This window comes from Tachypleus tridentatus, chromosome 6 (assembly GCF_004210375.1).
Source record: "Tachypleus tridentatus isolate NWPU-2018 chromosome 6, ASM421037v1, whole genome shotgun sequence".
Taxonomy (NCBI): domain Eukaryota; kingdom Metazoa; phylum Arthropoda; class Merostomata; order Xiphosura; family Limulidae; genus Tachypleus; species Tachypleus tridentatus.
Window position 1 is genome coordinate 52,097,469 of NC_134830.1, and position 27,802 is coordinate 52,125,270.

The 27,802-nt window shown below is 34.2% G+C and overlaps 1 protein-coding gene across 8 annotated transcripts; it reads left to right on the top strand.

Moving 5' to 3' along the window:
- Positions 1–26,095, top strand: LOC143252501 (cAMP-responsive element modulator-like). 8 transcript variants are annotated; one of them, XR_013029014.1, is made up of 7 exons: positions 157–399; positions 901–981; positions 8,887–9,137; positions 14,623–14,766; positions 19,698–19,851; positions 24,111–24,425; positions 25,864–26,095. XR_013029014.1 is itself a non-coding variant. In XM_076504739.1 (6 exons), exons 3-6 carry the CDS (start codon positions 8,981–8,983, stop codon positions 24,253–24,255), a joined length of 600 nt encoding a protein of 199 aa, XP_076360854.1. In that variant the 5' UTR covers positions 128–399; positions 901–981; positions 8,887–8,980; the 3' UTR covers positions 24,256–25,174. The 8 variants fall into 8 exon arrangements, 7 of the variants coding, with proteins under 7 accessions (XP_076360860.1, XP_076360859.1, XP_076360854.1 ...); XM_076504739.1 differs by lacking the exon at positions 25,864–26,095 and having other exon boundaries at positions 128–399; positions 24,111–25,174; XM_076504741.1 differs by lacking the exons at positions 157–399; positions 25,864–26,095 and adding an exon at positions 133–154 and having other exon boundaries at positions 24,111–25,174.
- The last annotated feature ends 1,707 nt before the right edge of the window (positions 26,096–27,802 follow it).

Genomic DNA, 27,802 nt, shown 5'->3' on the forward strand with positions numbered 1-27,802 from the left:
GCTTGCTTTTTCGAGATTTTCAGGTGTGTGTTCACTTTCTCCTCATCCAATCTGAATGGACCGTAAGTCCAAAGAAAATATCAAACGTTGAGAATGGAAGTGGCGCTGAGAGCAAAGTAACTTTTTTGATGTTGGTTTTTGTGCCAACCGTTAAGTAGGTCATAAACGCTAGGTTATTTGTTATTTTGTAAGGTGATAACATTGGGAAGTTTTATCACTTTCTTTTTGTCATCATCTTTAGTTTTTGTTTGTGGCATTATTTATTTTGCATATCCTGTGTTTTTCTATGAAATTAAAGTGTAGAAAATAAGTTAACAATAATAACATGGTTGATTTCGTTATTTACTGTTAAGTTTGTGAAGTGAGTGGCTGCAGTATATGGTGTAGCATTGTAAGAATGTAAGTAGGAATAATAACATTTCTGGTAAGCACTTAGTATTTATAGAATGTTTTGGACTATATATATATATACACATGGCAGTGTACCATTTATAAAGTGCTAGCATTCAAACATCATCTGTCATGCTAATTATTATCAGATCCCGTAGTAGTACTAGTAGTTTGTTTAAAGTTTAGCACCAAAATTACATTTTAATTATTACACAAGTTACAATCTTAAGAGATTATGCTTTTTAAATATATATATATATATATACATCAAAGTATTAATTTTGTTGTGTCATGAGGTTTGAATAATATTTATTAGAACTCGAATTTTAAGGGTTGATAGTCATGGATATTTAACTTTCTTTAAAGGGAGGGGCAAGAAGAAATGCTGAGCGAGAAAGAAGGAAAAATGTTTTGCTAAAAAATATTCAGAATTATACCTAACTTAATATTAACATTTCTAGTAGTGGGGATAACCTTATAATGAAGTTAATCTTTTGAAATTTGATGCAGAACACTTTGCTGACTGTAAAGGAGAGAAAATATGTTATATTTTTTTCAAGATGGAGCCAAATTACTGCCTTTCAATCTCAGGTTGGAGAACAGAGAATTTATTGCACCTCTTAATATACTCAGGATATTGCACTTAGCTATAATTATATATTTTCTTAACTACAAATTAGACCAATTGTCATATTGACCTATACTTCTAGAAAGCATGGTGGAAGTTGTTAAATATTTGATTTATAATAATAAAAAAATTAGCATATTATAATAAACTGAACAGAACAGAGTTAACTGCTATTGTTATGTTTACATATAACACTGACAGTGTAAGTATGAATGAAAGTAACAATTATTTACAAAGTCTGAATTAATTTTGAAAGTTAACTGAACCATTATTCACTTTCTTTTCACAGGACATATACTGTTTGACAACTAATATGAAAGGTACAAATTTTTAGTAGTTATGGGAAGGAGAGGTGTGTTTAAAGATTAATATTTTTAGTATTGGGGTATTCTAAATAAAAAAAATTGTCTTACAATGTAGTGGTATTAGATAATTACTCTTTTGACTGTTGCCTCTCCCCTTTCCCTATTTAGAGTGCCAAAGACGTATGTCTGTAAACTTACATTACTATAAACCAGGTTTTGATACTCATTGTGGGCAGGGTACTGATAGCTCATTGTGTAGCTTTGTACTTAATTACAAACAAACATCATTATACTGTAGATAACTGTTTATTGTTGGTGTTGATGGGAAGAAGTTTTTACAACAGTTTACACTTTCATTCTTAATAGTACTAAGTTGTTCAGTTTGTGATTTGGTATTTTTTATCTCCCTTCATTTTCTTTTGTGTTCATTAAGTATGTTCTAATTTTATAGTTTTTTGTTGTTGTTTTTTTTAAGTACCCAGGTTTCATCATAGTGATGCTTTAGCAAGTAGGTACCTTTCTCTGATGGGGAAAAAAATACTTTTTAAACTCTTTGAGGTTTAATTAGATTATTATTCTTAAAAAAACAATAACATTATATTATAAAATATTTATTATTCATTGGGGTTATTTGGGAAAAGGTAAAATTTACTTAAATGGGCAAGAAAAGTCAAGGTGGCAAAAAGATTATTTTACCCATAATGATGAGTCTCTACTAATGTGTGAAACTAGCAAGTCATTGGAACAAAGGTTAATTTTGCTATGCAAGTTCATATACCTATCATGCATAAGCTTAGGAATATAGCAAACTATTTTTCACATGCTTAAACTAACTAACCTAACTATTCATAGAGTATGTAGCTGGAAAATTCTTAAGCTTAAACCTTTTAACCCTCTGAAATGTTTAACACTCCTACGAAAAGATGTTTCTAGTCCTGATTTCTCCAAGCCTGTTCCCCTGGCTGTGGTTTCGCTAGATAGTAGATAGGGACAGTGGGAATCTCGTTAATCCATTCATTAATGGATTTAAATGGCAATTTCATTTAAATACAAAATTATTAGCCTAATATTAATAACCTTTCAAGTTGCTCTGGGGCCTATTAGGCCCCACTTTTTGTAGGAGTGTTAATTCCAACATCATAATATTAAAACAATTCAAAACTGAACTATCTATCCTTATGGAAATTGGTCAAATTTCAACAGTTATCTATCACTGATAACTTTGATTTACTCTAGAGAAACAAATCTGAAGTTGTAAATCTCTTTGTTACCTAATTTTAATAAATTGGGTATCATTCTTATCTCATGTCCCTGTACTCTTTCCCATGTGTAGGAATTTTTACAGGAATCAACAGTAGTTTTTCAAATGACATAAAATTATAAAAATTTATAATTACTGATGCAATGCAAGTTTTTTGCAAAGTCAACAATAGTCAATAGTAGTATTTCAAATGATATAAAATTATAAAAATTTATAATTACTGATGCAATGCAAGTTTTTTGCAAAGTCAACAATTAGGAATTGAACTGATGTTCTGTTTTATCTGTTGACCATCCCAAAAAAAGAAAAGAATGAGCTGAATTTCTTAGCAGCATGAAATTTCTCAGTAGAACTTATACTGGGAAGAATATGTTGTTTTGAGTTAGAAGAACTTATACAAGATTTGAAAGTACATGAAAAATGTTTTGAATTTATTGTGCAGTGTCATGTATATTTTTATTTTTTCTAAAATGTTTCCCATCCACTAAGTTTCTGGGAAAAGCTGACAGTGTTTGATTAAGAAAGGGCCCAGTAAACTTTATCAGAGATCAAATATCCAATGGGTTTCCCCTCGGTGTGGATTCTTGTATGTGGTAAGGGGACCTCCCAGGGTCTTCCCTTTCCCTGTTCTTTCAGGTTACCTCCTCTGGAATCTAAACATCCATCCATGTATTTGCCGTGCGTGGCGACCTGTGAAGGGAAGAAGAGGATCCTGGTGGTTGAGGGGTCCAACCCTAACACACCACTTTGGTCTTGAATTCCTGCAGATGGGCAGCCTTTGGGTGGCCCCCCTTGGGTCAGTCGGCTGGTCCTCTTGGGCTAGGTTCAACCTAGTACCAGTGTTGGAAGTTCTCAACAGGTGTTGTGGACATTGTGTCTGATGCTGGTCTTTGGGTATAGTGCTCACGAAACCCTGGCGTTGCTGCAGTGTCCTTGCTTGACATTGTAGTGCATCCCCTCGTAGGGCTCCATGGTGGATGCGGTCAGTGGGCACTGAAATTTTCTTTTTTTCCTATGGATCCTCCTACTAAAAATTTAAATAAAATAGTGAAAAAACAGTCATTAGGTAAATGACCACGTCTTGAAGACTCTGATTAGCAATCTCCAACCTCTCTACCACCAGTTGTACCTCATTTTTCATCCTACATTCTCTTTTAGAAAATCCTTTAGGGCAAATGTCTCCCTTTTTTATTCAGAAGGGACTGGAGGGACTTGCTGGCTCTCCAAAGCCAGTAAAGAAGCTTCGATCTGGAGACATATTGGTTGAAACATCCACATCCCAACACAGTGAACTCCTCTTTAATTCAAAGGCAATTGTGGATGTACATATTGAGGTTACCCCTCATGCTACCTTGAATTCATCACGAGAAGTTATTGTTGAGAGGGATTTGAAGAACATCCCCGAGTCAGAGATTCTCACTGGTTTCTCCACTCGAGGAGTTTCTGCACAAAGATGGAATTACACGGCCGACAAATATCCTCACTTTGACATTTACATCACCACATGCACCTGCCACCATCAAGGCAGGTTATTTTAATTGCAGGGTATGGCCATACATTCCAAACCCTCTCTGGTGTTTCCAGTGTCAGAGGTTCGTTCACTCAAAGATGTCAAGTCCTGGTTCCCTGACATGTGCTCATTGTGGTGGCAAGGACCACGATGCCTGTGAGTGTGAAACTGACCCACATTGCATCAATTGCAATGGTTCTCACCCTTCCTACTTTTGTTCTTGCCCTGAATGGTCGTAGGAAAAAGAGGTGCAGCGTTTGAAAACGACTCATAACATTACTTATTTTGAGGCTCAAAAATTGTTGTCCACCACTTCATCTTGGACATATGCTGCTTCACTTCATTCCACAACTATAGTGGAAGTGCAGACAGATCTCTCTGTGCCTCCAAGAGAATCGTTCTCAAAACAAATGAAAAGCTTTTTAACCTCCTTGGTTAAAAAAGTTGATCAGTGAACTTCTACACCCATCTTTGTTCCTCCCATACATTCCAACAAACACCAAGATCCACATCCTTTGGTTTCAGGTACAGGCATTTGTTCGGATACATCTTTTTCTCTCACCCTAACATGCAAAACAGTCATTCGTTCGCATCCTCAGTCACCAGAATCCCCTTCCAACAACAAAGACTTTGGGTCATACCCAAAGAAACAGTTTATGCTTTCTACCTGTTATCTGGAGAGACATTTGATTAATCAGACCTTGATGCTCTCATTGAACAGTTGCCATCTCCCTTTCTAATCCTGGGGGACTTTAATGGACATCATCCCCTCTGGGGAAGTGCTGTTATTGATAGGAGGGGTCGCTCTGTAGAGCATATGCTCTCTGATCACAACCTTTCTCTTTTCAATACCGGTTCTTCCACTTATTTTTATGCACATAGTCAGTCATTTACTGCTACAGATCTCTCAGTTTGCTCCCCTTCATTATTCTTCCATTTTTCATGGAAGGTTGACAATAATCACGAGGCAGTGATCATTTTCCTATACTTTTGAGAGGGACTGGCCGCGGTTGATGCCACCCAACCCACGTGTCCTGGTGGAAGCTGGATCAGACAGACTGGTCCACTTTCACTGCTCTCGCAGAACTTGATCCTGCTATTGTCTGTCAGCCATCAATAGACAACTGTGTGGCAGCAGTAACTGACTGTATTATACAAGCAGCTGCTCAATGTATTCCTAAAATCTCGACACGTTTTCCACTATTCCTCGTCCACGGTAGAATCCTGCCTGCCACATGGCATGGAAGTCTCAAAAACGGGCCTGGGATACTTTCCGTAGTTATTCCACACTTTCAAACTGCATCGCTTTCCAGTGGGCCTGTGAACATGCTAGGTGGGTAAGACGTCAAAGCCAGAAGTAATCTTGGATTAAGTTCACAACTGGCATATCTTTTACCACCAGTTCCAAAGTCATATGGGACAAGGTTCGGAAGGTCAGTGGGCACTACACTTCTGTCCCCCTCTCGATCTTACTCTCTGATGGTCAAGAAGTAGCAGGAGAATGTTTTTCCTAATGCCTGGCACCAGGCTGTTATCTTACCTTTCTCTAAACCTGGGAAAGTTCCTGAGATTCCTTCAAACTACCGTTCAATTGCTTTGACGAGCTGTCTCTGTAAGACCTTAGAGAGGATGGTTAATGCTCTTCTTGTTTGGTTCCTTGAATCAAATAACTTCCAATGTGGGTTCTGATGACAGCACTCCACCATGGACCACCTGATTCGACTTGAAACATCAATCAGAGAAGCCTTTCTAAAACAACAACACTTAAAATCAATATTCTTTGATATTGAGAAGGCTTATGACACAACATGGAGGTATGGCATTTTGTGAAACCTCCATATATATGGGTTACGTAGCCATTTACCCATTTTTATTAAAATATTTTTAATGGACAGGAAATTCCAAGTTCGTGTCAGTTCCACACTTTCCTGTACTTTTCTACAGGAACTTGGGGACCCTCAGGGCTGTGTTATGAGTGTCACACTTTTCAGTATAAAGATAAATACCATCACTGAAAAACTCCTTCTCACTGTTGCAAACGGGCTCTATGTCGACTTTTTTCACATCTCATGAGCGGCAACTACAAACTGCTCTTGATCGTGTACTGAAGTGGACCACATCAAACAGCTTTAATTTCTTTCTCTCTAAAACTGCTTGCATGCACTTTTGCTACCAACAGGGTATTCACCCTGATCCTGAACTCCGTATAGGTGAAGTTTCGCTGTCTGTGGTCCCTGAGACCAAGTTCTTGGGGCTTATCTTTGATTGTAAGCTGACCTTTATACCACTCATTAAGCAGCTAAGAGTCAAATGTACAAGAGCACTGAACATCCTCCATGTCCTCTCTACCACCAGTTGGGGAGCCGATTGATGTTCTATGTTAAAGATATATCGTGCTCTTATTCGATCAAAACTCGACTATGGATCACTGGTCTACGACTCTGCCAGACCCTCAGCCTTAAAGATGCTGGACCCCATTCATCATCAAGGACTTTGACTCTGCATTGGGGCTTTCTGCACCTCACCAGTTCAGAGCTTATATGTAGAATCTCATGAGCCTTCTTTGCACCTTTGCCATTTGCAATTGTCTTTACTATATTCTTTGAAACTTTCTTTCTTACCAAAGCATCCCACCTGGGGTTGTGTTTTCCTTCCTCGGTGGGCCATACTTTTTCAGAACAGACAATCTACCATTGCTCCTTTTGACGTTTGCATCCAGGCACAATTGGATGAATTGGGTCTGTCCTTTGATAACATTGCAGTATTCACTGGTCAGCCCATCCTACCATGGCTTATTACAGTCCCTAAATGTGACCTTTTTTTAAATCATCTAAGAAGAGCAGATACTCCCGATTGGAAGTACCGTCTTTTATTTAGTGAACATCTTTCGAATAATCTTTCCGTTCCAATTTATATGGATGGTTCCAAATCAGGTGACTCTGTGGGCTCTGCCATGGTTTGCTGCATTTTGGTGGTTGCATGCAGAATCCCCTCTACAGCTTCTGTGTTCACTGCTGAACTGTACGCTATTTCTCTTGCCCCGGATCATATTGAAGCTAAAGAGTAGTCCAACTGCATTATTTATACCGACTTGCTTAGTTCTCTACTGGCTCTGGAATCACTTCTCGTTGATTCACACCCTGTTTTCGCTGATATTCAAAACTAACTGGCCCAATTCTCATTAATATCTACTTCTATCTAGTTTTTCTGGATATCAGGCCACATTGGTATTAGTTGGAAGGAACTTGCAGACATGGCAGCTAAATCTATTTGCTCTGGCACTATCACTGCAGTGCCTATTCCATACATGGACTATGGTCCTGTATTCAAGGCTCGGCTCTGTGCCAGCTGGCAGTCGACTTGGAGTGAGCAATGCAAAAACAAGCTTTTTCAAATAAAACCCTGTATTGGACTTTGGCCATCTTGCTTTTGTAAGGATCGAAGGAGGAAGTTGTTCTAACTAGACTACGCATTGGTCACAATTTTATAACTCATTGTTTTCTTTTATCTGAAACTGATGCACCAGTGTGTAGTCTATGTAACACTCAAATCACTATCAGCCACATTTTACTTTCTTGCCATTGTTATGAATCTCAACGAAGGCACCATTTCAAACATGTTCTGTCCCAAGGTTTGTCCATAACATTAGACAGTGTTATTGGTGATGGTGACACTGTCCACCTTAATAAAGTTTTTAGTTTTTTAAAGGCCATTAATCTTTTTAATGTCATTTAAGTGTTTTATATTTATTCATTAAACCTTTTTTATTGTGGTTCCCTCTTAAGAGTCACAATCTTTCTAGTTTGATTTGAAATTAGAAAATAGCTGTGACATTAAATAACTCGACACCAGGACTTGAAAGGCCAACTTCAGGTGACTAACACTGCTGTTTGAACTATCAGTTTGAACTATCCATTAGTCATCCTGGTGAGTTATTATTACAATTTTGCTGCATGTGTTTTAAAACGTTTATTACTTTACTTTTTGATAATGGCTGTAATGACACATAACCCAGAACCAGGATTGGAAAGGCCAATTTCAGGTGACTGACGGTGGTTCTTGGACTTACCTGTTAGTCTTCCTGGCAGGTTATGATAATTACCATTATGCAACAGAAAGCCCTTTGCAACTTCTCTTACTGTAGTTTCTCTCCTAACATTATAGACTGGATGTCAACATTGGTTTATGCTATTTATGTTTTTATATGTTGTTTTGTTTTACCTTCATTTCCTTTTATGAATTTTACTACGTTTACTTTATTTTTATCTTTTTAACGGATGTTTGGTGCAGATAGCCTAGCAGCTTTATGCCATAAAACTATAAATCAACCAACCAATGGGTTTTGTCAGTAGTTCAAATGCTCAGTTAGTTTGTAAGAGGTCAGATAACAGAGTAAGTTTTGTAAGAGCTCAAATAACCTGTTAAGTTTTGTAAAGGGTCAAGTAACTCAGTAAGATTTAAAAGAAGCCAAGCAACCCGATAGGCTTTGTAGAGGGTTGAACTGGTGAACTCAAAGTACATAAAATATTTCAGTGGTGGAATCCCCTACATCCATATTGATTGTAGTTCTAGTTTCTTTATGAACTATCAAGTATTATCAGAAGTTTTTCAAATTTAATTCAGAGGTTAAATAAATTATATGCCAAACTAACTAACTGCCAGCTAATTGTGGTGTGTACTTATAATGATTAAACACTGATTGATTGATTGTTTGTAACTTTTTAGATATTATTTAGAGTTGTAAGTTTTGTATTGTTATACATTTCTGCCTTTACTTTTTTATTTTGAATAGTTGAAGAATCCAGTAGGAGAAGAGAATTCTGGACTTATGCTTTTTCAATCAGAAAATCCTGAAAGAATAACCAATCAACAAACTTCCAAAAGCAATGCCTGTCTTAAAAAGAATGATAGGCATTGCAAAACAAACAGAAGATAGATCCACAGAAGAAGACAGCCAGGAGGCCATTTTCCACACTAACCGACTGGTTCAGTCTTTACCAGTAGTAGAACCTCAGTACCATGCCTCAACTGGGCTTTTAAAAGGTATTTTAAGTATGTATTGTATATAATAAGAATGTATAAATGTGTTTGGATCACATTTGGAGTATTGCATTCAGTCTTGGGTTCCTTACACTAGAAAGGGTATTGAATTGTTGGCAAGGGCTTAGAAGAGCACTATTAAGTTGAGACACCAGATGGAAAGGTTGTCACACGAGGACAGAATAATATCCCTGAAATTTTCTCTGGAAAAAAATGGAGTTATGGGGCAGGTGATCTTATTTAGGCATTTAAGGGAATTGATAGTGTCAATTCACCCTTTCACAACTGCCTGTTAAAGTATTAAATATACTTCATAAAAAAGATTGTTTTTTATGTGCAAAAGCCTTATAATGTGTACTAAATTCTACAAAATTCTATGATATTCACTTAACATATTAGAAATTAGTAGTATGTAAACCACAATGAGACCAAAGGGTTACAACACTGATTATATGGACCTATGCAGTCTTCAAAGGGTTCATCACATTTTTTTTGTACTCAGTGGTGAGAATGGTATGACTAAGAGAGACAAATGTAACTTTTGTCAGAGCAGGAGTCATTTTCAGGTAAGACAGTTTTATTTTTCCAACAGAATGGTTGGTGTTTGGAATCGGTTGCCTTCAGATGTGATGGATGCAGTAAATTAAGGGAGGGTTTGATACATATTTGAATGATAATAGCTGCTCTGTATTTTTGTTTTCTTTAGTGGATGATATATCCTTGCCAGATCACTAGGTTCCTTGCTGTCCTTAAATTTTATGTTATTTAATTTGATTGTAATCTTATTATTTTCCATAATTACTTTGAATTGGTTATTTGTTTGCTTAAAAGAATTTGGTGGCAAAATATCTGTACAAGTTACAGTTTTATTTTGCTCAGTTAAGTTGAAACAGCTTAAATGAGCTTGACAATTTTATATTTATGCTATTTTGTAATTAAACAAAGTTTTAATAACACTGAAGATAAATGTCTTTTTGGTCTCATAAGTTTGTACAGTTATTTTAAACAGCAGTTTTATAGTGATAGGTTAATTATTTTTCAGTTTATTTTGTATGTTAGCACCAATTATGAACAAAAATTTTCTTAACAGCTTGCTTTTGCAATGTAATACAAATACTAAATTGTGATTGTTTTCAGAAATAGTTCCTTTTCTCAACTTTACATGTTAATGTATGCATTGTATATTTGAATATTGGAATGTTATGGTGTATGCTGTCAGGGTAGTTGCTTTGTGGTTCCAGTGTTCAGATAATAAGTACCATGTAAGATACTCACATGTACTTATTCTACAAAGAAAGTGTAATTCTTGTACTCTTTATAACATAGAAACTTGCACATTAAATACACATCTGTATTCTTTATAAGTGTGATTAAAATAATGTTCCTGGTTTTTAAATGTAATTAATAGGCAACTTTCTGTTGGCTATTAAATGTTGAGTGTGGTGACTGTATTCATAACTGGTTTGTAACTGCTTTGTGAGAGAACTGCTATTAGCTGTTTATAAGATTATAAATATATTTACTGTTATAAGTTATTTATGAAGTGGTACAGGTGCTAAATGTTATGAGTTATTTATGAAATGATATGTATGCTAACTTATGGGTTATTTATGACATTATGCATCTACTAACAGTTATTAGTAGTTATGAATCTGAAGTGTCACTTTATAACTGGGACTTTAGATAAATAAAAACCTGAAAGTGATATAGATTTGACTACTTCATACTTCACCCAAAACTTTCTATTTTCTATACCTTTAACATATTTGTAGGCAGTTGGTGAGTGTTTAGTGGTCTGTGACTTCCCTTATCTTTAATCTGTTTGTAGAAGGTTGAGTCTTGTAGACTAACCTTGAGTGTATTGTGATCTGTCATAAATAGTAAAAATGATGTTGAATGTGTCAAGGATGAGAATGTTTTTATAATAAAAGAATGTCAAACATTATTTGTTGATATTTAATAAATTTAATTCTTAACATTTTTTTTTCTCACTTAAAAATTCTTTTTTCAGTGACACAATAGTCTGTAGAATGACCAACTGATCAATGAGGTCATGAAAGTACCATAGTTTCACTAAATGTTATTGAAGTTTTTCAACATACAGAGAAAGTTATGACCTGCATCTAAAGAATTGATTTGCAGTTTACATTTTCAGTAGAACTTCCCAGTTAAACCATTGTTAGATGAGTCTATGTGTTGAAAAGATGTTTATTTGCAACATATTTTAATACCAGTAGGGGATGAAAGGTAAACGTTTTGAGTGCCATCAACTGATAAAGTTGAAGTAGATAATAGAAAGAATGAAATTTCCAAAATATGACAAGATATAAAAGACAACATTTTATGATATTTTAGGAATAGGTTCTAGAATTGAGAATATATTATTTTTCAAATGTCCTAGTCTCTACATATCTGCACAGAAGAGCTGCATACAATAATTGGCTGATAATCCAGTTTATATCTGGGTACCTTCAAGCCAATCTATTTTAGATTAATATTTATAACTTTATTTCCATATAACAGTTAGGATTTTTTACTAGATGTTTTGCATGTTTGTATAGTGAGAAATTGTTTTCAAAGATATTTTTTGTTGGTTTCTAATAATCTTGCAGTCAAAAACTCAAACATTAATTTCCATTCTCTCTGTAAAATATTGCAATGAATTGAATCTTATCCCAATAAACAGCATAAGAATTCAACTTAATATGACTGTTGTATTGATTCAACTTAACAATTTTATATGCAATGAGGTCATTTTTCATGTTGTTATTTATAGTATGGCTGTGACTTTTAAAGTGCAGTTTTAAAGCTCGCTTGTGTAATATTTTAACTGTAACTAGAAGGTCATAGATTGTGTGTTTAGCTTAATGTGAACAAATGAAATTTATGAATTTGCAAAATAAATAACTATCTTTTTGTATTTGTGTGATTTACAAGTCGTACAGTAATGCATTATTTCCATTTGATAAGAATGAGCAATCCAGTTCATAAATTAAAAGACATAAATGATTCCTAAAATAATTATCAGTTCACTCTGTAAACATGTATAACACATATACAGAAGTTTTTAATATTAAGAATGATTGATTCATTCCATAAATGTGTATAACAGACATATTGATTCATTCCATAAATGTGTATAACAGACATATACAATTTTTAATATTAAAAATTATTGATTCATTCCATAAATGTGTATAACAGATATAAACAGTTTTTAATATTAAAAATTATTGATTCATTCCATAAATTTGTGTAACAGATACACACAATTTTTTAATATTAAGAATTATTGATTCGTTCCATAAATGTGTATAACAGATATAAATAGTTTTTGATATTAAAAATTATTGATTTATTCCATAAATGTGTATAACTAACAGATGTAAACAATTTATCAATATTAAAAATTATAATTTTGCTCTTTAAGCATGTGTAACAGACATAAACATTTTTTTATTATCACAAATTATCGATTCATTCCATAAATATGTATAACCATGTTTATTAACTTTTCAGAACTTTCTCTCTCTCATATCGGACTAAGCAGAATAATGATGGTGACCACACTGTTAAAATTATCTGTTATTTTTACAAATTTGTTGTATTTGAACACTTGTTTCTGGTGATTGCATTATTGACTGTTGTAGCATGGTGGTAACTATCCACTATGTTGTTTGAAAGGATTAATTCTATTAAATAGATCACAAGATTTTGGCATTTAACAGCAGTTAAAAATGGTCTGTTATGTCTGTAATTGTGCAAATTGTCAAATTAATCTGTGAACATTTAAAACAAATAATTCATTTGAAACTGGCAAGTGTGTGAACTTATTGAGATATGATATGGAGAACATACTTATGTTTAGAAAACATATTTTTTTATTTCAGGTAATATATTATCTTTAATTTGACTATAAATATAACAGACACAAAACAAATTAAACTTTATTTTGTCACCATTTTGTCTGTATAAAAACATCTCATGTGGGAGGCATGCTTTCACCAATACCTTAAGTAGAGGTACAGATGCACAATTTGTTAAAATCAATTTTTGTTTAATGAAATAAAATAAAATATACACTTGTACTAGGTTTTAGAGTTATTTACACATGCTCATTAAATAATACAAACCAAAATCCTCTATACTGAAATAGCCAGTGTATTTAATATTTATCTAACCAAGATTAGTTCTGCCACTCCATTTGTTTACAAAAGTCACACGACTCCTGAGCAGCAAACAAAACATTATATACTAATTTTATGTGTCTTTTTTTATAGCAAAGCCACATTGTTTTTTTTGTTGTGTCCACCAAGGGGAATCAAACCCCTGATTATTTTAAATCCAGAGACTTACTGCTGTCCCAGCAGGAGACATGCACTAATTAATTTATTTACTTTCTTAATTTTTTAAACCTGTAATTTCTCACATGTTCTGACTAAATTACTTTCATGATTTCCTAATAATTATCACCCTACCTTATAAGGTTTAAATCAACATTTTTTTTTACCTGTTCAGCATTAGGGAGTACACACATGAAGTAGTGCTGAGTAAATGGTCTCACATCTCTTCCTGTGTAAATCTAGAATTTCAGCAAGATGCATTAGTGTCCACTCAGGTTTAAAGTGTTAATAGAGTCATTGATAGCTTCTGGGTTTTATATTGTGCTATATTTAACATAATAAATAGTCATTAGATTTACTAAACATTTTGTATGGAGTAAAAAATCTGTAGAGGCACAGTAATTTATTTCTATAGATATAGTGAGTGCAACAGTAATAAAAATACCTCTGACAATAAATTTATATCTGCAAATTAGTATTTTCAGCATTGTACTTTTTGCAACTAGTTTAGTAGCCTTAAACTGTGTAAAAATACTTTGTGTGTAGATAAAAACATAAGGAATGACTGTGTTCATAGTGTAAAATTTGATTTTGATAAGGAAAACATAGTAAAATTGTGTATGTGAAGCAAAATTTTAAGTTGTTGATTAACTTAGCTGTATACAGCACAAGGACATGGTGATAGATCAGGGGGTTTAGATTCATGTGAACAGATAAAATTTGACATTTTTTTCAAAGATGGCCAAACCTGAGGTGTTTTTATGTTAATAGAAATTTTATCTAAAAAAATATGTATCTTTATAACTGATTTTTTAAACAAATATAGTTTGATAATTATTTTAATACACAAGGTTAAATTCATGAAATTACTTTTGAAGTTATCTCAGTCTGTTCTCTCCATTGCTCATTATGCATCTTTCCAAATAGATAAAGGCTATTTTAACAGTAGATAAATACATGACAATGTGTAATTTACGATACTTTATGCCCAATATTATGGAAATAACTTCAGACACTTGTGATCTCTTCACTCCAACTTTTCCTGTAATAGTTTAGTTTAACAATGGTTATTTCTTCAGTATTTCTTGCATCTTAACAGTAAACTTCTATTTGGCTTTTTATTTACCATTTGCTTGACATATCAGTTATACCGGCCTCAACTCTACAACTGAAAACACCTATGGAAGAAAGTGGACTTCAGGAAATACAGGCTATTACCATGACAAGCTCAGAGGGTGGGAAAGTTCTTCATTATGCTCAAGGCTCAGAGGGCCAGTTTTTTGTGCCAGGTATGTTCATTTTTTGTTAAAGTAGATTGTAAGATTGTTTTGTTTAAGTAACGAGTGGAAGGCCAGTTTTTACTGTGTTAGGTGGGTTGTTGTTTTATCAAAGAGCAGAAAGTTAGTTTTTACTATGCTAGGTGGGTTGCTGTCTCATCAAGCAGCAGAAAGCCATTTTGATTCTTTGCTGTTCTTACAGAAAAAATGTAATTTTTTTATATACTTAGTACATTAATGTTTTCTCCTGAAACAGATGGGAAACATTTGGTCCCAGTTTTATTTTTATTTATTTGGGAATAGATTTTTTTCTTTTTAAAAAGTAACATCACATTTCTTCTAAAATTATTGTAAATTGATTTTTAATAAGTTAGTTTCATGTTGTAGGTTACTCTTCAATGTGTTTTCTCAGATTATCTTTTTTTTTTTCTGTATCTAAAACTAAGTGAAAGTTTGTTTTGACAAAGTAAGCTAGAAAATGGGTTTCACAAGTTTTATATTGTATGTAATATTAGGCTTAAAGTTATGACTACAAGTATGATTTTCAAAAATTTTAATAATACTGTTTAAATACTCAGCAGTCTTGAGTATTATTATTATTAATTGAACAAGTCCGAATATGCATGCAGCATTAGATGTGACAGAACTGTATTTTAAAATTAATGAATATGAGAAACAAAGTGGAAGCAATTGATATTTATTTGGTACATGTTGCTGGTCTTAGAAGTGCAGGTTTGAAAATCTGAGAACTTTTCAAACTTGTAACTTGTTTCACAAACAAACTTTTAGTGTATATGTCATTAATAAAAATAATTTTTATATCTTTAACACTGGAACACCTGAGTGCATAAAACAAAGTACAGGATGAAATAGTTTGAAGCTTGAGTTAAACTTTCTAGATGTTATTTCAGTAAAATAAAATATCTTGTATGTAATACTTTTATGAATGCAATGCTTTAAAAATTCAAAAATATTTCATTGTGCTTTGTTTTTAAGAAAGAATTAAATGTGTTTACTTGTTTGTTTTAAATTTCAGTTACTGGTTTTTTTGACTTCCCATATTATTTTGAAACTTTCCAGTAAAGTTTTATTTTCATAAAATTTTAAATTTTGCTTTAGTTTTGGTTCCTAAAATGTTTGAAGTAGTTTCACTGTGTACATGATCACTGGTGTACAACAAAAATAGTCATTCTGTATCAAAGTTATAAGCAAGCCAACATTTTAAATTGTTAATATTGAAAGGTTTCATTTAATATAATTTGCGAGTTTCAAACCTGTTCAAGCATCTACTTGTGCAAATAAGTTTTAATGTAAACAAAGCCAAACAAATAGTAAATTTGTCAGTGAAATAAAACTTTGTATAGTCATGTACAATATTATCCAGCTAAGTCTGTCTCACCTTGTTCAAAAAATACATTTATTCTCATATCATTCTGCTACATCATACTTTAAATGAAGTATAAGATATAATGGAAATTTTAAAAAATCAGAACTAATTGTGGCTGAAATATCTCACAAATATATTTTGTCTAAGATGTTATTATTTTTGTTCCAATCTCAACTAGTATCTCTGCTGAATTGATAGCCATAATGGCTTATGCAGTTGAAAATCAGAAGACCTTTATTACAGGATTAGGTCATTATCCTGTGACTTATTATAGTTAAGATATAGGAAATTATATTACACCATGTCAACAGTGATTAAGAAGCCATGATTGGCTAAAATTGAGTAAAACTGTAACCGTATTCCAATTCATCTTTGTGCTGTTTTGTGCAAAATTATTTTGACTTTTGTCTAAAGCAGTGGTTCTTAACCTTGTTGGAGGTACTGAACCCTGGAAGTTTCGTACTTGCATTCACTGAATCCTTCACAATTGGAAAAATAAAATGATTTTTTTCAAATTCAAAACATAAGTAGATATTTTATTAATGCACAAAATGAACCATGCATCAGTTGCACACAATATCGCTGTGTTCAAAGAACAAAACCAACAAAACATGAATTCCACACAAAAACAAAAACATAACTCAATGAATATTTACTGCAAATCAATGTGACTTTTACTGTTGCCTTTCAGAGACAAGTTCAGAAATGCATGACTTCACCTTGGCAAGTGCCACTCTCATGTCATTTTTGCAACAAAGTCTGTTCCTTTTCTTCGTTTTTATGTCTACCATCCTTGAAAAGGATTGCTTGCAAAGATACATTGTAACAAACGGTATGAGTATCTCAAAAGCTTTCTTAGCAATAAGAGGGTACGCTATGATTTGATGACACCAAAACGTTGAGAGTGTTGTTATCCTGAAAGGTTGCTGTTGAACCTAGCTCTGCTGAAGTTCAATGATTTCGTCGAGGTATTCATTATTGACATCTGCTGTTGCAACACTAAACGTGAACGGCTGTCTCACTCATGCTGGATATGACTGGTGGGGAAATATCCGTCGAGAGACTTTGCAAGCTCATCTAAGTGTATGGCAATTGCTTGCTTCAGTTCCCCGGAAACAGAAATGTCTTCAGTTTCAGACACATCTTTGATCTTACTTACACAGTTGTCCAGCAGGGGAAAGTTTGTGAAGTTATCATTCTCTGTTCATCATTTCCATAACAGTAGCTTTTTTTAAAAGCCTTCAGGTTTTCTTCTGCTTCGATGATGTTGACTCCACCGCCCTGCATCTGTTGATTGAGAGCATTTAAGATATAGGCCATGTATGCCAAATTGAGAATTATCTCAGATTTTTCTAAGCAATCTGCATGACAATGTTGGTGCTCTTGCAAAAACAGGGCTAATTCCACACGCATGGCAAAAACATGATTCAGCACCTTTCCTCGGGATAACCACTGAACGTTAGAATGGTACAGAAGTACCTCGAATTCAGAGCCCATTTCATTACACAGCTATTTGAAGATGCGGTGCTTTAGGGCACTATTTTGCACAAAGTTCACACATTCCACTACAATTTTTAATACTTCTGCCAGTTTTGAAGGCAAGGTTTTTGTTGCCAACACATGCCTGTACATAACACAGTGCATTACAATGATGTGTGGTGCATTGGCTTTCACCAGCACACCAAAACCAGAGTTTCATCTCAGCATGACTGGAGCTCTGTCCAAACAAACTGCAGAAACCATATCCCACGAAAGATCGTTGTCTCTGAAGAAGTCATCCACAAGTTTCTTCACATTGGCTGCCTTAGTTGTTGTTGTAAGAGGCTTACAAAATAAAAAATCTTCTATCTCATCGTTCTTCACATAGCACATGAATACAACAAGTTGGCTTAGGTTGGAAACATTGGTGGTCTCGTCGAGTTGAAGGCTGAATTTTGCTGGGCTTGAAATCAGATCTGCAACTACTTGAGCCAAGATGTCATTACTCATGTCATCTATTCTGCTGCTGATGGTCTCATTTGAAAGAGAAATTTGGGATAACTTATTTTCAGCAGCTTTTCCCAGCATGATATTTGCCATCTTCAATGCAGCTGGTTTTATGAGTGCTTCACCAATGGTGTGTGGTTTGCCCTGCTTTGCGATCAAGTACGCAACTTTGTACGATGATGTGAGGATCGGTTTGTCAATGGGTACAAAGCCAAAACAGGCAAAGTAGCCTTTTCATCGAACCTGGCTCTCTTTACCTTGAATTCAGCAAGCACTGTGTTCTTGTATTTCCCATCTTCATGCAGCTTTAGGGAGTGTTCTCTTAGTTTTGCCAGTGCTAGACTAAAATTGCTCAACTTGGCATTGTAAATCATGCATTGAGGATGCTGACTCCCATCATGTTCCATTATACACGTAGATCCATATTGTATGTATTCGTCCGACAACTTTTTGTTTTTGCTTGACATAGTTAGTATGAATGGATTGAAAGATTAGGAAGAAAATAACAAATGATGCACGATTACCACAGTCACAAGTTGACTGCTAAGCACACGAAGTTCCCTGCAGCACAGATATTAAGGCCAAATGATGTGGTGTGATCAGCCGCAGCCAATGATAGCCAAGTGGAGCATGATGTCACGAATCATATGAGTGGGGTGAACTAATGGACACACACACAGTGTGTGTATCTTGACCTCCGCCGAATCCCTGAGACTGACTCATCGAACCCCTGGGGTTCGATTGAACCCAGGTTAAGAACTACTGATCTAAAGGTTTATTTGTTTATGTTTTTAGTATAACAGAGAATTGAAATTTAGGTTTCATCATTTCCTTATTGCTGACACACTGGAAGACAAGTGATAATGTGTGCCATTATATGCTCAGAAAACATTTTAAAAAGTTATTCTAAGCACTTAAATTAACCTGACATTAGAACTTGAGATGTTTTATGTATAACATTAAATAAACTATTTTTATTGAATAAATTTCAATAAATTTTTGATTAATTTTTTAATTTGTGAAAGAATAAGTACAGATTTATTTTTTATTTGATGGTGTGATTATTTTTTCCTTGGGACATGGTGAACCAACAGGCTAATTATATGGTTTAAATTACAGTATGTTACAATTTATGACCATATTCTATACCTTTAGTGAAACTTATTGCTCTCAGAATTCAGAACTAAAGTGACTTTATCAAATAAACAATATACTGTCAAGTGAAATGTTTAAAATTCATTATTATGTAATGACAACAAATGTATAAAAATACAATTTTCGTCAATTTTATACATCCTTTTCAGTCCTACATGCATTTGTGAAATGATGGACATGTAAGTATTGAAACGTGAAAGTATGAATTTAATGCTATTCTGTAGTGGGGAATTGAAACGTTAGTATTTACAGAACTTACAAATAATGGGTTACGTAGCTTGTTTGACTCATCATGAAGACTCTCTAACAGCTTGTATCATTATCTGTATCCTAATCACTTTGCAGAAAATACTTTTATGTATTTTATTTTTACAAACAGTATAAATTTTCTTTTATTTGATCCTTTCTGGGGCAGAACTTCAAACATACCAGATCAGCACAGCAAGTAGCAGTCCAAATTGTGGACTTCCACATGATGTCTTCTTGGCAGCAGCTCCAGATGTCAAGTCTCAGGAATATGTTCCTGAAGAGGTGTCACGAAAAAGAGAATTGAGACTTCAGAAAAACAGGTAAGATCAAATGGAAGTGAAGGTTTTCTGTGCTTTTATTTTTACATATTTTCAGGAAACATTCTGTAAGGTTCTACAAGTGGTGTGTACTGATAGTTCTTCTGTTACGTAAAAACCAAAAAACATTCCTTATTCCTCTAATGTTGAAGTTTGATATCTTTTTAATGGGTTTAAGATACGACTGTTATTGATTTTAGATTATGAGTTCTTTCAAGGACAAGACTAAGTATGATTTCTCACTGTACCTTTTATTCTGTTACATATTTTGTTGTCAATCGTACCTTTACATACACCTTTTTCAGTTGTATGTAGTCACATTTTTGTACTCATTTCAGTAAATTATAAATTTGGAAGTCTTTTAGTTTGTGTAACACATAGGTTGGACCACCTCTTGCTGTGAGAACCATTTGCAGCTTTGGTAACATATGGGTTGGACCATTTTTTGCTGTGAGATTCACTTCTAGTTTGTGTAACATATGGGTTTGACCACCCCTGCTGTGAGAATCACTTGTTGTTTGTGTAACACAAGAGTTGGACCATGTCTTGTGAAAATAGCTTATAGTTTTGTAATACATAGGTTGCACTATGTCTTATTGTGAGAATAGCTTGTAGTTTGTGTAATTCATGGAGTGGACCACCTTGCTGTGAGTCACTTGTAGTTTGTGTAATACATGGGATGGACCACCTCTTGTTGTGAGAATCACTTGAAGTTTGTGTAACCCATGGGTTGGCCACCATGTTTTTGTGTGAGAATAGCTTATAGTTTGTGTAAGACCTGGGTTGTTTGCATTATCATATAGGGTAACACATGGGTTAGACCACCTTTTGCTCTGAGAATCACTTGTAGTTTGAGCAATAGATGGATTGGACCACCTCTTGTTGTGAGAGTCACTTGCAGTTTGTGTAACCCATGGGTTGAGCCACCTCTTTTTGTGAGAATAGCTTATAGTTTGCATTATATATGGGTTGGGCAACTTCTTGTTGCAAGAGTCACTTGCAGTTTGTGTAACATGAGGGTTTGACCACTTTTTCTGTGAGAACCATTAGCAGCTTCGGTAACACATGGGTTGGACCATTTTTTTCTGTGAGTGTCATTTGTAGTTTGTGTAATACATGGGTTGGACCACTTCTTGCTGTGAGAGTCACTTGAGGTTTGTGTAACAAATGGGTTGAGCCACCTCTTGTTGTAAAATATCTTATAGTTTGTGTAACACAAGGGTTGGACCATGTCTTGTTGTGAAAATAGCTTATAGTTTGTGTAACACATGAATTGGACCACTTATTGTTGTGAGAGTCACTTGTAGCTCATGTAACACATGAGTTGGACCACCTCTTGCTGTGGGAATCACTTATGGTTTGTGTGATGTGGGTTGGACCACCACTTATTGTGGGAGTCACTTGTAGTTTGTGCAGTAGATGGATTGGACCTCATCTTGCTGTGAGAATCACTTGTAGTTTGTGCAGTAGATGGATTGGACCACATCTCGCTGTGAGAATCACTTGTAGTTTGTGCAGTAGATGGATTGGACCACATCTCGCTGTGAGAATCACTTGTAGTTTGTGCAGTAGATGGATTGGACCACATCTTGCTGTGAGAATCACTTGTAGTTTGTGCAGTAGATGGATTGGACCACATCTTGCTGTGAGAATCACTTGTAGTTTGTGCAGTAGATGGATTGGACCACATCTTGCTGTGAGAATCACTTGTAGTTTGTGCAGTAGATGGATTGGACCACATCTCGCTGTGAGAATCACTTGTAGTTTGTGCAGTAGATGGATTGGACCACATCTCGCTGTGAGAATCACTTGTAGTTTGTGCAGTAGATGGATTGAACCACATCTCGCTGTGAGAATCACTTGTAGTTTGTGCAGTAGATGGATTGGACCACATCTCGCTGTGAGAATCACTTGTAGTTTGTGCAGTAGATGGATTGGACCACATCTCACTGTGAGAATCACTTGTAGTTTGTGCAGTAGATGGATTGGACCACATGCTGTGAGAATCACTTGTAGTTTGTGCAGTAGATGGATTGGACCACATCTCGCTGTGAGAATCACTTGTAGTTTGTGCAGTAGATGGATTGAACCACATCTCGCTGTGAGAATCACTTGTAGTTTGTGCAGTAGATGGATTGGACCACATCTCGCTGTGAGAATCACTTGTAGTTTGTGCAGTAGATGGATTGGACCACATCTCACTGTGAGAATCACTTGTAGTTTGTGCAGTAGATGGATTGGACCACATCTCGTTGTGAGAATCACTTGTAATTTGTACAGTAGATGGATTGGACCACATCTTGTTGTGAGAGTGACTTGTAGTTTGTGTAACACCTGGGTTCGAACATGTTTTGCTGTGAGAGTCACTTCTAGTTTGTGTTACACATGTATTGGACCACCTCTTATTGTGAGAAACACTTGTAGTTTGTGTAGCACATGGGTTTGAATACCTCTTGTTGTTAAAGTCACTTGTAGTTTGTGTAGCACATGGGTTTGAATACCTCTTGTTGTTAAAGTCACTTGTAGTTTGTGTAATACATGGGTTGGACCACCTCCTGTTATGAAAATAGCTTATAGTTTGTGTAACACATGGGTTGGACTACCTCTCGTTGTGAGAATCACTCATAGTTAGTGCAATAGATGGATTGGACAACCTCTTGCTGGGAGAGTCACTTGTAGTTTGTGTAAGAGATGGGTTGGACCACCTCTTGCTGTGAGAGTCGTTGTTAGTGTAATAGATAGGTTTAACAATGTCTTGCTGTGAGAATATATTTTGTGACATGTTGGGCCATCTCTTGTGAGAATAGGTTGTAATTTGTGTAATACATGTATTGGGCCACCTCTTGTGAGAGTTGCTTGTAGTTTGTGTGACACGTGATGGGCCATCTCTTGTTGTGAGAATCACTTGTAGTTTGTGTAATACATGGGTTGGACCACGTCTTGCTGTGAGAATAGCTTATAGGTTGTGTAACACCTGGGTTTCACAATGTCTTGCTGTGAGAATAGCTTATAGTTTGTGTTAGATATGGGTTGGACCACCTTTTGCTGTGGCAGTTACTTGTAGTTTATGTAACATGTCGGTTGGACTACCTTTTTCTCTAATTAAAGTGGCATGATTATTGTTATTTTAAAATTTTTTTTTGAGAAAAAACTGATTTTAAAGTTTAATGAAGGTAATAATTGATTGGTACAATTTATACAGTATTATAATAATAAAGGTAGAAATAACATTTTCTTGAACCTGTACCAGTTGTGTCTCTGTATGCATATATTGTACTTCATTTTAAGGAGTAATAACTTATACTTACAGAGTACAATATGATTTTTCACATATTTGGTGCTCATTCTAAAACAATTTATATGTCCAATCTTAACATAAATATTATTTGAAAAGTGAAGCTGGTATTAAAATCAGAAGGAAGGACTTGCTGAATTGTGGTGTATCTGTACCCTGAATGCCATGTGATTCCTATTTCCACAGTCAAAACTTTCTTAAAGTTCAAAGTAGTTTCCTTTGTTTACCATTTATGAAGATAAATTGTAATATCAGTACAGACATACTTGCATGGTTTGTTCTGATGACATCCTTATTATATTGTGTTTCTACTTAATATTCATTAGGTTTGGCAACTTAGATATGTTATTATTACTTTGCATTTATGCCTTTCAGATGTTATGTTTAAAGATTCTTATAGCTTATAGTTTTGTTTGATTATATGCTTTAGATTTGAAATATTTGGCTATTTTTTCTTTAAACACAAAGTAAATGGTGGGAAAGATAAAACATTGATTAGAAAGTACTTTGCTCAACATTAAATTACAAATTCCATGATGAAAACAATTTTTACAATTCAAATTTATACAGTTTTTTTGATTTTGAAGAGCAGCTGTGGTTGTTTATAATTAACAAGATATTGAACAGTGTAACATTTTATGACTGGTTTTCATTACCTGTAGGAGTTTTATAGAAGGTAAGCAAATTTTAAATTATGTTAGAAATTGAAAACTTTTAAATAATCAAATGATAGGTTCTGACATGAAATGGAATTAAATATGAGTACGTATTATTACCAGCATTGATAATGAAAAGTGTAAAAATAATTGTGTTTTTTAATTGCACGTCTGTGACATGTAGACTAGGGAAAAACGTTCTCCAGGCATCATTTAACTTATGACTCTTGTCTTTCATTTTATTTGACTTCTAATTTAGATTTCTGTTAAGTTGCATCTTAACAATCTGGTTTCCTTTTTTTCTGTTCTAGAGAGGCAGCCAAAGAGTGTCGAAGAAAGAAAAAAGAATATATTAAGTGCCTGGAAGATAGGGTTTCTGTATTAGAAAACCAAAACAAGGCCCTGATTGAAGAGCTCAAATCTCTGAAGCAGTTGTACTGTCAGAAGAATGAGTGATCTTAACTTGAGAAAATAAAACTGAAACATAGGAGCTAGTCTCTCTAACTGAATGAAACTGTTGTAAGACTTGTGTTGCCTCACAGTGATTCAGCTTACGTATTCTATGAAGTAAAATAAAATAAACAGTACTGTGGACTCCAGGAATTCACGAAAAAACGATTATTTCAGTAAGTGTATGTGTGAAACTCAGTAGGGATTGTTGTCACAGTGTTTACCATTTTTTTATTTTCCCTAATCTGGTCATGTTGTTAACAAGCAGTGTCTGTTGAAAATTATAGAAGTTTTAAATACATTTTGTACATACAATAAAAGCTTGGAACAGTTTTGCTTGTTGTTAGGTTACAAAATATATATTCTGGTTATTCTAGGATAGGATGTGCAATACTTTGTTTGTTATTACATAAGGAATGATTTATAGAATTTGTGTTGCATGTAAGAGCAAGCTACTGAGTCATTCAGTTAAATGTACGAGTTTGTTCCGAGTACAGGTATATATTTTAGGACAGTTTATGGTGTTTTTGTGCATTGATTCAGAATGTTAAAAGATTTGGAAATATTTTCCTGTCTTACACACACACACACACACAGAATTATTTTTTCTTTTGTTTTTGGCATTTTTCTTCCATTTGTTAACGTGTTTTTTTTGCCTGGTCCAAGTACTGGGCAACGTACATGGTGACTTATAGCAGCCACATATTTGAAGCTTTTTCTTTAAACAAGTATTTTTCTCATAAGTTTGTAACATGACAAATTATTTAATCTTATCATTTGTGGTTGGTTGATGATTTACTATTGTATTTGATTTTGATAATTATAAACTTGAAATTATTATATTAGTCTTTGAGACACTGTCAAATGCTTATGTAAGGGCATTGGCTCATGCCTATGCAGTTATGAAATAGAGAATATACATAAATAGTGGAGTCCTGACTTTTTTTTAAATGCATAAAATCACCTGTTAGACATCCATCCTCATACACTTTCATGTAAAGTATCTGTGGAGAAAAGGATTGGTGGTAGCATATAAAAGGAGGACCAAGGAGTAGATGGATTGTCTTACTCTGCTCAACCTGCCATCTTTCACTAAAAGTAATGACATCAGTTTAAACTGATTTTTACTTTCACACTTACTAGTCTGTTTTTTTGGGTTTTTTTAACTTTCATCATGAACTTCTTCAAAATTCAGTCTATCTCTTTAACTGCACCATCATTGTATTTAACACATGGATAGGACACTCTTCATCTTTCCTAATTTCTGATGCTTAGAGGCTCAAGCTTTAAGGTTATCAGAACAAATCTTGATCTCTCCAAAATGTCATACTTTGAGAGAACAACTTTCTATAAATGCTTGTCTTTTTAAGAGTTGCCTGCACAATTTTAATCTTAAGTGCCTTATCTTCAAAAATACATTGATTTGTCTTGACTAGTTTATTATGTGAATGTACTTCTCAATATAGATCCTTTCAACTTCCATCATTAGTAAACTTACTGAGAAAACTAATGAACAAGTTCTATTGTATTTTTTTTTCTTTCTTATCCTCCACAAGTAAAGATTATTTCTGCAATTTCAGTGTATTGTTACCAGCATATCCTTTTTTTTTACAGGGGAATTATCATAAGATTGAATGATGACCACCCAGTAATTCAGAGACCTGTGCATGTAACACTTAAAATGTTTCTTCTTTATTTATTGTTTTCCACTTTGGAAATGTTAGTTTTTTATTTCTTGAAGCACTACTTTCTGGTTATTTTCCTATGCCACTGCTCATCTTGTCCAGTTGTCGACTTCCATCTCCTTTGTTTCTTAATTAAAGAAAATAAAAAGTAATATTCAGTCCTTTCCTTCTCTTTTTTGTTTACCTGTGTATACTGAATAATTAACTGAAGTTTGATAATGCAATTTTTTAAGCCTCTGGCATTGCCATTGTTTTGAATTTGCTTTAAAACACCAAATGACATTTGCTAACTCTGAAGGTCTAATCAGCCCATCATTTCCAAGATCCATCTTCATCCAAAGCTTAATATATATATACATGTAGAACATATTACTCATAATTCATTAGCTCAGAAATATGTATAGGTTTCAAAAATGTGACAAGGAAAACATTAGTTCTGAAGTGAAAAATGACTACATGAATGTTTTTAAGCTGTATTCATTAACGTAAAAGTAAAATTTACTAATCTTGGGAAACAAATAATTTTAATATTCCTTATTTTTCTCAAGTAATTTCAGTTTAACTAACTGCTAGTGATGTCATGGCAAACTCACTGATCAGTAGGTTTAATAAAAGTAAAACTTGTATAATATAGTAATCTTAGGTTATTACAAAAAATACTTTTAAATGTAGCCCAAATTATGGTCCATGTAGCATTATTCTCAGAGCAGTGCAGTTAAATTAACCTCTTCAAGGTAAGTGTAGAAATAATAGTTTAATGAAAAACTATGGGAATAATGGTTTACACTGACTAACAAAATGTTTTCTTGGGGAAATCATCTGGAACAAAACAATTGTATATTCAGAAATATGAAATGTTCAACTGTTGCATTCAGACTCCATGATAAAAGACAGAAGTCTGGAAATATGATGCAGAACATGGTTAAAAGATGCCAAGACAAGTGAAGAAATAAAACCTTTGTTCACAAAACTGTCCAAGTCCTCACACATCTGGTCTACATACAGTACTCCTGATAACTTGACCAAGAAGCTTTCTGCACATTTCCTTACATCACAGAAGGAATACAGACAAACTGTTTAAGCTGTTGCATGCCTTAATGAACTTTTGCATACATCAATGGCTGTTCCAAACAACATTTACAAGGGAGAAAATCCCCTTCTCACTTAAATTTTTACAAATATTTGAACCCCTCCTTGAGATAGGCTTAACTACCTCAAGCAGAGAAAGAGCCAAACTGATAGTTTCTACCCGTTGGCTTATATATTTGGTCAATAAGAATAGTATAGTACATGCCAAACACTTACATGAAAACTTAGACATTTACCTAAGAATATATGGACAAAAGATATATTCTAAAGAAGTTTTGGAAAGGTGAAATTTATGACTTTCAGTCATTAATGGTCATTACAAAATGGCTTGAAGTATGTTCAAATCCTTAAAGGACTCAACTATGAAAGCACAGGTACAGTTATCCTTGATCTCCTTTAACTTCAATCATTGCCCTAAAACAATTTTGAATATTCAGATTGGCAAGTTGCATGACAAACACAGTTGATGTGGAACAGCATATATTAGAAACACATCTTGATATTGTTTAGTGATGTGAGTAATATTGTGCCACTGAAAATTTGTTTTAACAGCCCTTTTCCATGTAAAATATTCATCCATTCGAATGATAATGGCATGATTGGACTTTTTATCTCTTTTACGTAATGATATTGGAAAAAAGAGAAATGAATCAACTTGGGGCACAAATCCCTACGTGATATAACTCATGTTCACAAATTACTTTCATGGCATATTCATTCAACTATTACATACTTTAAACTGAAAAAGGCATTGGTTATTTGTGCTAATCCATGCAAAA